This window comes from Lynx rufus, unplaced genomic scaffold (genome assembly GCF_022079265.1).
Source record: "Lynx rufus isolate CCGP_SWC_20201006 ecotype Redwood Valley unplaced genomic scaffold, mLynRuf1.p SCAF_5, whole genome shotgun sequence".
Taxonomy (NCBI): Eukaryota; Metazoa; Chordata; class Mammalia; order Carnivora; family Felidae; genus Lynx; species Lynx rufus.
Window position 1 is genome coordinate 38,710,447 of NW_025814867.1, and position 12,085 is coordinate 38,722,531.

General features: G+C 39.4%; 1 protein-coding gene across 2 annotated transcripts in view; it reads right to left on the reverse strand.

The window, feature by feature from the left end:
- The window catches only part of SLC9A9 (solute carrier family 9 member A9), a 571,642-nt gene that overhangs the window by 360,466 nt on the left and 199,091 nt on the right, over positions 1–12,085 (reverse strand). For both annotated transcript variants that reach the window (XM_047098595.1, XM_047098596.1), the window contains exon 6: positions 3,690–3,795. In XM_047098595.1, the coding sequence (XP_046954551.1) occupies positions 3,690–3,795 (106 nt within the window). The remainder of the gene's footprint in view (positions 1–3,689; positions 3,796–12,085) is intronic.

A 12,085-nucleotide genomic window follows, 5' to 3' on the forward strand; every position in this document is an offset into this window, starting at 1 on the left:
AGGTGAGGGAGCTAACCCTGAAGAAGCTGAGTGAGGGGAAAAAAAAAAGGAGTCCTGCTCATTTCACTGGCTCCTTTGCTGCCATTTCTACTCCTGCCGTTCAGTCAACACAGCCAACACAAATTCCCTTTTTGCTTACTCCAATTTGGGTTGGTTTCCTGTCAACTGTAATAACTGCACCGCTAATTCATGGCAAGCCTGACATCAGCTCTTTTGACTTTCTATTCTACCATATTGCCTCTGAAAGTAATGTCTTTGTTCAAGATTCAAAAACACACATCCCTCTCCAGTATGTCTTTTGCCTTTCTTCATAGACTATTACACAATCTTTAGAAGTGCAGAACCATCATGTGGAATTCATTCATTTATGAACCAGTCCACGTACTACACTTTTGGGCACGACACTCCGTACATACTTAAAATGACAGTATGGGTAAGAGAGAGGCTAATTTCAAAAATTTTTGTTAAATAAAGTTACTTTTATTTTAAGATGAACACTTCTGGACAACCTCTTTTTAAGCTCTCGGGACACCATCCACCACCTGCTGCTGTGTACAATAGTTGTGGTCATCAAATTTAATTATACATTAGTTGTCTGAAATTCAGAGCACATTTAACCTAAGAAACAGTATTATAATTTGCCACGTGCTTCTTAGACTAGCACAGAAAAGCTGACTTAATCTAAAATGTGGCTAAATTACTATATATTTGAATGAAATGCTAGAGCACAGCACTGTAAATTTTAAAAATTTAAAATTTTAAATTAAAATTTAAAAAATACTAAAACTGGAAAGGATAGTTCTTAAACAAGGACATTTGGTGGTGAGAGATGGGAAAGTAAATGAAAGTATGTGGCCATTCCAAAGGAGCTCTGGAGGTAGTGCCAAGGGCCAAAGTGGTCAATGATTTGAGTTCTTTATTATACTCGACTTCACATCAAAATGTGTAACTTCTCTTTTCCATGGCACAAGAAGAGCTGTATCACTATTCTTAAACTTCAAAACTACACAAAGATGGAACTAATAAGAGGAAAACACAAAAGAAGTTTTATTTGTTCTTTTAATATGCATTTCAAGCACATAGATTCGCTCTTCCAAAACTCACTATCTAAAAAGGCAAATATAAGTTCAAACCCAAGATTGCCCTGCTGTGCTGGAAGGGAATTGACCAAGGTTCATGCAGGGCTGGAGTAGGAGCTTAGCATGTGGGCCAGTGGTTCCCGAAGGAGACTGAGGTAAGTGCTGAAAGACTTGATTAGGAAGTAACAGAAGCTGGGAAGGAGTGAACTCTGTGCATGTAAAGGCATGAGTTACCAGCCAGAGAGTTGTGTCAGGGTGCTGTGCATGGTTTAAAGTGAAGGAAGAGAAAAGTGAAGAAACAAATGTTTGAACTTCTGGTCTGAAAGTCATGCAAAACTTTTAAATAGGGAGCAAGAAGATAGTTGGAAGAGACAGTGTGGGGATGAGGCATTAAAAGGAAAGGGAATATGTGTGTGTAAGTAGGTATATAAAAAGAGATGGTCATATGTGCTGTGATGTAAGTGTAAAAAGCAAGTAAGCAAGTGAGCAAAGTGAAGAGGACACCACTGTGGAAAACTGCACAGAGTGGAGGGTGTGGTCAGCAACAGATGGCACTGGTGGCCAAACAGTTTGGATCCCAGGCAGCGTAGGGGCATTCTACTCAGTAGAGCTCAGAAAGAGGCCAGTGGGGTCCAGGTGCACCAGGTAGAAGAAAGAGCCTGCAGGTCTGAAAGTGTGGAGGTTTCCATGTCAAGTATTCCTAATTTAGTTTTACTTTTACTTTAAAGGTGGAACTCATTGGGTTCACTCTGCATGACACCTAAATTGCCAAACCTGTGAAACCTAAGATTTTGGCTAGAATGGCAAGTGTCCCGTGCCTAGAAAAAAAAAAAAGGAAAGAGATCTTTCCACGGTGGGAAACACTTTAGAAGACATGCAACACATGGGTAGATGAGTAGAAAAGGCAGTGCCAGTAATAACCATGTATTGACCTAAAGAGATAATAAATAGATTGTTTCAAATGCCCCTGGGCTTGTGCACAACAGCATCAACATTCATCCCTGGAGTCTGCATTTTAAATGGAAAACTACTGTGAATGGTAGGGCTGAAAGTGGAAAGGCCAAACCTTGCTTTGGTTGTAGCTGCATGGTTCTTTCCCAAGCGCATTTGTGCTTTGGTGGTTTCGCTTCACTTGGCCTTTTACAACTTGGCAGCCCAGGACACAAAAATGAGGAACTCAGCAGATTAAAAAAAAATTATTCCAAATGTTCCTTTAATACTAGTATTTCTTGGACAGAGATTCCTGATGTCCTAATTAATTGTTCTCAGTGTTTCTTTAAATTTTTTTTTTTTTCAACGTTTTTATTTATTTTTGGGACAGAGAGAGACAGAGCATGAACGGGGGAGGGGCAGAGAGAGAGGGAGACACAGAATCGGAAACAGGCTCCAGGCTCTGAGCCATCAGCCCAGAGCCCGACGCGGGGCTCGAACTCACGGACCGCGAGATCGTGACCTGGCTGAAGTCGGACGCTTAACCGACTGCGCCACCCAGGCGCCCCTCTCAGTGTTTCTTTAAAAGCATCCTAATTTAGCATTTGTGAATCTGCCATGGCTTTTGCTCTTAATTTGCACTCACTGGTATTTTCCTTTAATGCAGGAGAGGCACTCTCAATGGCCAGGTGAAATAACAGTTTATCTGGAGACACTTGCTTAAAATTTGCTGAGCTCAGTGACAACTTTGGGTGGTAGCCTTAAGAAATGTCAGCTGGCAGAAGAGTCGTTCTGCTCTGTGATTTCCTGCTTCCCTCCGTGAGATCTGACTTTTAAAAATCCTTTGTTACTTCACAATACATTTTCAAATGCATTTGAAGTAATTAACACCCTGAATTGAATCCTGTTGTCACATTTAATTATCAGATAGCTGTTTTCCTTTGGGTTATTTGACAGTTGCCCAAAATGTTGGTCTTAATCAAAAACCAAGAAGAGACCTTTGACATAGTGAAAGCCACCGAAGTGGCATTTACTAAATATAAATGGTAAGTGTCTAAAGGGAAGGTGAGGAAAGAGCACTAGTTTTCATCTCAAAAGGAAAATTCTTCCAGGATCAAGGGAAAATTATGTTAGCGCTTAGCTGAAGCTCCATTAGTTTCACATGTGACACGATGATTTCAAGATGTGTGTACTCCTATAACACATTACATTTGCATTGAGAAATAAAGAGTATTCTGACTCTCAAGTTCTATCTCCAATTTGTCAAACTTACTATAAATACAATAGTTAGCATTAGTCCATTATCTGGAAAATGGCATGTATAAAGAAAAAAAGTAAATGATGTTGATTTGAAATGAAGGAAGCTCATTTACATGCATTTTAGGAACTCTAAGTGAACCAGCTAAATATAGGCACCTGGGGAAAAAAACAGTTACCCTCTGGGTGGTACCTTGTAATAGGTTAGAAACATGAAACTCATTAATAGTGTTAAAAATTAGGTACCTAATGAATTGTACCCATTATTAGAGATCTTCTGTGGTAACAATTCCTTAAAAACTAGAAATTGCCACACCTCTTTGACATAAGAGAAAAGATACTATTAAAGCCACTGGGAATTATCACCAAGCAGAAGCATATTTCACATGATCAAAAAAACAGAGGCCCAGTTCTGGTACTTACTATGTAAGGACAATGGCCACTGCATCATTCAACACACTCTCCCCAAACAGGAGTGTGTATAGGTCAGGGTCGACGTGCAGTTCATGGAAAATGGCCAGCACAGTCACTAGGAGGAAACACACACAAATATACAGGGTTAGCTGAAGCATAGCCATGTATTTATCCTTGGGTGTGGTCACCTCTGAAAAGAATTCATTAAATGCTCATTTTCTCAAATCAATCCTCTGTACCCACACTAGATCTTTATTAAAAAAAAAAAACAAAAAAAAAAACTAATGAGTCATTCCCCCGTTAGAGATTTCTCAGGGCTTCTCACTGCTTATAGAGAAAGTTTGAGCTCCTTGGTACAAGTCTTCTATAATCTGCACCTTGTTTACCTTCCAGCATCTCCCCCTGTATCCCCTGTCAACCCTTTGCTGCCTGCCTCAAGCCATATTGAACTTGCTACAATCTCCCCAGATCATGTAGTTTTTTAAATTAACTTTGCATTTTGGTTCACTTTACCAAGGCAGAGATTTCTTTCCCATCCATGAGCTACCATTCCCCCCTTCTTTAAACACACACACACACACACACACACACACACACACACACACACACACCTTCTTACTCCAACATAAAACTTTCTTCAATCTTTAAAAACCTCTCAAGTGTTCCCCAGGACCCCGATCCCTCAGCAGAAATCTGGCTCACTCCTTTTTGATCCCAGCATTTGAATCAAATCACAAAACCTATCAGAGAAAACACTGTGAGCTCCCTGGGGATAGGGCACATCTTTGCAACACAGGGTACTTGGCAAACTCTCAATAAGTGTTTGATGCATGAATGAGTGAATGAATACATTAATGTATGAATGTTGTTTCATGGCCCACTCCTGTGAAGGGAGAGGTGGCCAGCACCTGGCTCATTCTCTCTTGAGATTATACTTATCTATAAAGATGAACCCGATGTTTCTAAGAGCAAGACCTAAGGACTTGTTTCTGGCAGACTGCTGCATGGCTACTATATGCCACATATCATACAGAAGCTCTCAGAGTACATCAGGACAGTAAATAATCACATACTGATTATCTGTGTTCACCAAAACCATTCAGTGTCTTGATACTTTAAACAGTTTTGCAAAGTGTGAACAGCAATCATTAGGAAAATGATCCGCTGAGTTGATTGCCAAAGGGGTAAAGAGGATGGTTGGGAATGCTACTGATGGTAAATTTTTAAGGCAGAGTGGGCATTTTCATTTCTGTTCTTTCCTTTCCTATTTCATGGACTGTGAGGTTAGTAACTATGTTGTATAAAAGAATAGTGCTATGGGGAACAAAAGCTGAGTTGGAAGGTTTTGTAAGTAGAGTGAAGAAATTTGGCACTTGTTCTGCTGCAGTAGGGAGCCACGAAAGGAATTTAGTCAGAAGAGTGACAATCTGATTTCAGTTCTGAAAATAAAGCACAGGCAGAAGGGCAGAGGGCAGAATGAACATATGGCTGGAGGCTTTCCCAAATGTTCTAGCAAGAGATGGTTGTACTAGAAGAGTCCTAGATTCAGACTCACAAACTCCTGAACATCCTGCTCCACCCTATACATCCACCATTCTGGGTTCTGATAGGTCAATGACCACAGTGCTTTGTATTTCACTTATTCATTGATTCTCATCTTCCCTGAATGTCAGTAGCCCTTAGGACAGTGCTACAATATAGTAAGCCTTTAATGAGTGAATAAGTAAAAAGCAATGGCAGAGGGGACACAGCAGAAGAGACTGTATGTCCCAGATATTTGGGATAGAGAATTGGTGAGTCTTGGTGTTTGAGAGGCAGCAGGGAGTGATTCTGGGTTTTAATCCTGGACAATTAGTAGATGAGGTTGCATAAGAGAAATTAGTTTGTAGACAGGGGAATCCACTAAGTTTGGTTTTGGACATGCTGACTTAAATAGTCAGGTGGAATTTCAAGTGGCAATTTTTTTTTTAATTTTTTTTCAACGTTTTTATTTATTTTTGGGACAGAGAGAGACAGAGCATGAACGGGGGAGGGGCAGAGAGAGAGGGAGACACAGAATCGGAAGCAGGCTCCAGGCTCTGAGCCATCAGCCCAGAGCCCGACGCGGGGCTCGAACTCACGGACCGCGAGATCGTGACCTGGCTGAAGTCGGATGCTTAACCGACTGCGCCACCCAGGCGCCCCCAAGTGGCAATTTTAATAAGAAATCTGGAAATAAAAGGTTTGAACTCTACAGCGTTGAGGCAGAAGAAAGAATTTGGGGGTTAATAAACACATAGATGAAACATAAAGAATAAGAATGACCGAGTCCCTGGGCAAAGTATATAGACAAAGAAGAGAGTTCATAGGAGATTCTTGGGGGACATTTACAGTTAAGAGATGAGTGGAGAAAAAGAAACATAAAAAACACATATGGTATATTTGCCAAACATAACTCTAAGCATGAACAAATCAGGTGGAAACTATCCATCATGAATTTCTGTAAATAGATTTTTATTTACTAAAAGTTATCCTAGAGGAAGGAGTATTGAACTCAACAACCAGCTTTGAGGTAGAAGAGACAAGAGAAATAAAATGTCATGAATTGGCATGACAATTAGCCAGATTCCATTTTACCAGGCATATAGTCAATTTCATTATTCTAGCTGCATAGGTCCTTAATTATGACAGGTAAAAGGCAGAGATGTATTCTCTAGTAGTTGGTAGCTATTCACATTTGTTACAACCCTTAGCCTTTGCAGGTAGTGGTAGTAAGGAGAGGTAGCAATTACCTCTGCTAAGAAAAAGTACCTCTTTCTTCTTTTTGGGTAAAGACCCTCATCAAAACAAAGAGGCTTCAGTTAGGGGTTTTAAATAAGAACATATTCCTTTTGCTAGGATCTTGTGGAACAAAAGTAAATTTACTCCTAAACTACAAAATTCTATCATGGCAGCTCTGTTGTTGACTTTAGTCTCTGTAGTTATTTGTATTTCTAAGCTCTGAAGATGACTTGCAGCTCATCTACACTCCCACAGCATTTCCTAGGCTCGCAAATAGGGACGAAGGTGGGGATTCCACTCCCCACCTCCCCAGTTATAGGGTCTCCTCTGTGCTAACAGGGACTCCTCATCTTTCCAGTGAGAACTTAGGGCATTTGAAGGGAAAGGATTTTAACTGAATATGCAGTTTTGTTCAAAACTGTTCTGACATTCCCACAATTCCTTTTGCACAAAGAACTGAACTCTACTTCATAAGCGATATCCCACACAAAAGAGAAAAGCTATTACTTTGCACATTCCTATCTACCCTGTGAAGAAATGGAATAGCTTCGAAATAAAGCCAGGCAGTGTGTCCTACAAGAGGGAATATTTGCTGGGACCACAAGTGAGTTGAATAGGTGAGTCAGGAAATTAGCAACCCACTCTTGCTGCTAAGCTTGGAGCTCTTAAACAACTCATTTAATTAGCTTGCTGGCAGGGCTCAATCTTACACAGAACGTCCAAGACTCATATGTACCTTCCCAGGAGACCATCTCTTGCAACAATGGAGGACACACTCACACCAGCTCTGCCCACACCTGGCTGGGTTTGTAAGGACAACCTGGGCTCAAGGCTGGCCAAAAACCAATGCCTATTTAGATGAGCCTTCTCATGATAGTATGAGGAGAACACACTGGACAGACACCTTGTAGATAGGAAGGGGACGAGACACAATCCAATTTCTTAAACCTCTGACTTTGGTCATATTTATCTTGGTCACACTTTAGTTCCACTTATATCTTAGTGGCAAGTTCCAGCACCCCTGTTGGGGTTTGGGGCCACCTTCTCCCTACCTGACCTTTTAGCTAGAGGAAAAACCCACTTTGTCTGTCAAGTAAGGGACACAAATAATAGATATCACACAAGTAAGCACATATAACCTCATGTGTAAATAGATCAACACACACACACACACACACACACACACACACACACACACACCCCTATTCCAGGTAAGAGTAGTGGATGATTAAGAAATGTCATTGAATAATTAGAGATATCTGAGAAAATAATTGTAGCAGTCAAACACCAAGGGGTAGCAGGGGGCATGAATGATGAGGAGTGGTGTGGACTGCACTTCTCAGAAGCTGGTGATAAGGGATGGAAAGAGAAAAAAATAGTAGCCTATGGAGTATAAAGCCAAGTGAAGATTTCTCTTAGATTTCTAATTCATAGGCTGCGCAGAATAAGCCAGAGGAAAGAGGCTGAAGACAGAGGAAAAAGAAGGGAAATGGCTGGATCAAGGTCTAGAGAAGGCAGAAAACAATTGAGGGGTTGAAATAAAGTTGTCTTCTCAGGAAAGCAAGATCTTGCTAAGAGCAAGGAGACAAAGGTATAAATTAGAGGCTAAAAGAGGGTTGAAAATGTCTGCTGGTTGGGGGCGGGATGATTCAAGTTTTATGAAAAACTGTTAAGGTCATATATAATTCTCATTCTTCAAGAGAAAAGCTCTAACAGTGAAGTAATATGATATTTAGATTAATTTCTTCATCATACCAAGAGTCTTGTCTCCTACTACAACCTTATTACCTTATTAGATCATCAAAACTAGTATTTTATCATCTCCAATATAATAAACATACCTGGGAATAAAAATACAGATGGTGACTCCCTGACCCCATCAATGCCTCCATGTGCTGACTCTTAAAAGATGTTTTGCTTTTTTGCCTTTTTTTTTTTTTTTTACTTCTAGCATTTTAACTGACCACTTTTCTAATGCTCTTGCTCTTTCAGTCACTTCGAAGTCTTCAGGGTAATTTAGTGACAGTGCTTTCCCTAGGATCTCCATTAGTAGCTTTCTGACCCATATTTTTTTGGTGTTTTACAAGGAATTTAAATTTCAAATTATATTTTAATGTGGCAGCTCTCAACGACCTGGCCCAAGATCTGCCTGGGTCTATGGGCAATTCCACACAATAGTTCCTACCCCTGTTGTTCTAAGTCATCACTCAGCCTTGTCAAAATGCTGGCTTTCCCTGGAGAGTGATCTCTCTGGTTGTCTGTGCAAATCAGTATGTAAGACACTTGTCTCCGACACATGGAGAATCAAATATCTCAGGCTTGTGCAGCTGAATTGCGTCAGGCCTGACAGGTGGAGAACCCTGGAATTCTCATAAACAAGGTAGCATTTTTCCTTTCTAAAAGTGAGTATTGTGAAAATGCATTTTCTTTTTCTCAGAGGGATGATGGAGGAGGAAATTTTCCTGTAACTTTCCCCACTTTTCTGAAATACTGTACATAGTGAGATTACAAGGAGAAGCTTCCAGAAAAATTGAGGTATGAAATACTGGAACTCTTTGAGTCTAATCCTTCTCAGTGGAGAATCAGCAGCAGAATCAGTACACAGATTGGTTTTTCCAGTCAAGCTCTGCTAATCATAACCCAGAAATACAACTAGAAAACCTCACCCTTCTGAAATAGGACAGAGAAGTGATACTAGATCTAGAAAGTTAATCACTAGAAGTTACTTCATTGAAGTAATTCTAAATTAGAAGTTATACAAAACACCATGAATGATTTAGCCTTAAGACATTGTAATCTTATTTTGGCCATCAGTATGATATATCATTTTGGTACAGAGTTAGTAGTGGAGAAAATACTATATGCAACCACACTATTATAGTCTTCTTCATCAGGGATCCTTAGGAGAAATAAGCTCTATTGCCTGAAGACAATGTCTTCAAAGTATCATCTAGGGACTCCTGGAGCTTCCTGAGACCTACACAGGAAGATCCCCAAGGTCAAAACCATTCAGAATAATATGAAAATGTCACTTGCATTTTTCATTCTTAGTCTTTCATCTGTGTACAGTGGAATTTTCCAGGGGCTAGATGATGTGGGATAGTGCAAGTGAATGCAGAGGCAGATGTGAGAATCCAGCTGTCTTCTATTACAACACATATTTAAAAATATAAAACAATTGTTACTCTTCTCAGTAAATTGTTTTTGTTTTGGAAATTTATTTTTCATAAAAATATGTTATTTAAGATGTAAATAGTTTATTATTATAATTTTAAATTAACAAAATATGTTTAAAATTTTTTACATTCTAATATGGTACATATTGATAGATATAATACACATAAACTCCTTGAGGTCTTCCCTAATTTTGAAGAGTTATATAGGGGTTGTGACAATAAAAAGCTTGAGAAGCATTGTCTTAAGCCATTTGTTTATTTAATGGACTAGCTTATATTCTATGCATTAAGGGTGATACTAGCTAAGCATCACCTTGTAAAGAAATGAAAAAAAAAAGTCCGCAAATCATTTTCTATAGAGCTTAATTCTCTTCTTGGATTCCTGTTGAGCAAGGCTCCCTAGATCTTAGTATCTTTTGTCATGCAATAATGAGCTAATTCTTTCAGCATACATGAAGAGGATTTCTAATAACTTTTTTGCAGGGGAAGGGCAGAGGGAGAGAGAAAGAGACTCCTAAGCAGGCTCCATGCTCAGCATGGAGCCAGAGGTAGGACTTAATCTCAAGACCCTGAGACCATGACCTGAGCCACAATCAAGACTCGGATGCTTACCTTACTGAGCCACCCAGGCATCCCTCCAATAACTCATAAATGAGGAAAATTATTCTCTTCACATTAACTCCACTAGCACACTTCTGGAATCACATTTCTGTCATTATTATTTGTATTTGTTTAAGTGCTTTTTTTGGAATGTATGTGCTTTGTGGACAGAGATTGTTTCTTCAATATGTAGATGCATCATAAAAACACTGATAATCACACATCTTTTCCTGGACTTCAAACATGGCTGAATGGTGTTCCAGAATAATCTACTTCCTCTTGTGCTTAAAAGCCAAAAATATGGTCCTTAGAAGTCACTAAGAGTATAAGAGGGTAATCTGAAGATCATGAGGTTTGACATTAAGGAGAGAAAAATAAATAAGACACATAAAAATTGAAAAGACAGAAACATGAGAATAAATCTGGGGTTGGGGGTGGTGTTTTTTAGATCCTGTATTTGGGAATTTATGGGCTGAAATATGCTGGCACTTTAGCTAGTACTTTAAAATTTTTCCCAAAGGTACCTAAAATGGGAATATTCTATATTTAACATTAGCACAGAACATAAACATTTAACAAAGACCCAATTTTCTCACCAATGGTGTTTAATGAGCCATGGTGAAGTTTAATGGGGAATCTTTGCAGTATGCCCAATATCTGAGTGAGGATGACTCATCCTGTTGTACAAGGATTCTCCAATCAGAATTATTACTTAAGCATTTTGCCATTTTAAAAATGAGCATGGTAGGCAAGGTTTTACCTACAAATCATGAAATAAATTCAGAGAAAAGCTCAGTGGAGCCATAAAGCAGCCAAAATTTGGATGGGTCCCAAGAAATCAACACTTGGAGGTAAAGATATCATTGTGGCCCATTAAATGCAACTATTGTAAGGAAAGAGGTAATTGTGTTAGTCATGATCACAGTACACATAAAATAAGTGAGCCTCACAAACAAATGTTTCTCTTGATACAAAAAGTTATAAAAACAAATAGTGTCTTATATTATCATGTCTCAACCTGTGGCTCAAGACCCTAAGGAGAGCAGAGGAAGGTTTTAAAATGACAGATGAATATTCCTGTTTTCTAAGAAGATTAGCAAAACTGTTAAGAGTGAACAAAAGTAATATTGAGAAGAGTCAACACTCAATGTGTGACAGAAAGGGAAAAAAAGATATGAGGAGAGAAATCATATCATGAATCCACTCATTCCTGTCATCACTTTGTGTGGTAGGCTGAATAATGCCCCCCAAAGATGTCCATACACTAATGTCTGGAAGCTGTGCATTGATTACTTTATATGGCAAAAGGGTCTGTGCAGGTGTAATTAAGGTTACCTTAAAACAGGTAGATTACATTGGATTATATGGTTGGATCCAAACGAGTCACATAAGACCTTAAATGCAGAGAAACTTCTTTGCCTGGAGTCAGAGAGATGCGGCCTAAGAGAAGGCAGAAAGGAGACTCAAAAAAAACAAAAACAAAAACAAAAACAAAAACAAAAACAAAAACCCAAGGATATCAGGAAGATTTCACATGTGAGAAAGATAGCATACACCATTGCTGACTCTGAGGTGGAGGAGATCACCTGAAAGGGCCAAAGAGAGATCTAGGAGGCAAGGGTGTCCCCAGTTTTCAGTCAGCAAGGGAACAGGGACTCCAGTCCCACAACTGCAAGGAACAGATTCTGCTAACCACCTGAATGATCCTCGAAGTGGATTCTTCCCACAGCTTTCCTGTAAGAGCCCAGCCAATCAACACTTTGATTTTGGCCTTGTGAGACCCAGAGTAGAGAACCCAGTTGAGTCAACCTGGACTACTGACCTATATAAGTGTAAGATAATAAATTTGCATTGTCCTAAGCTGTTTGT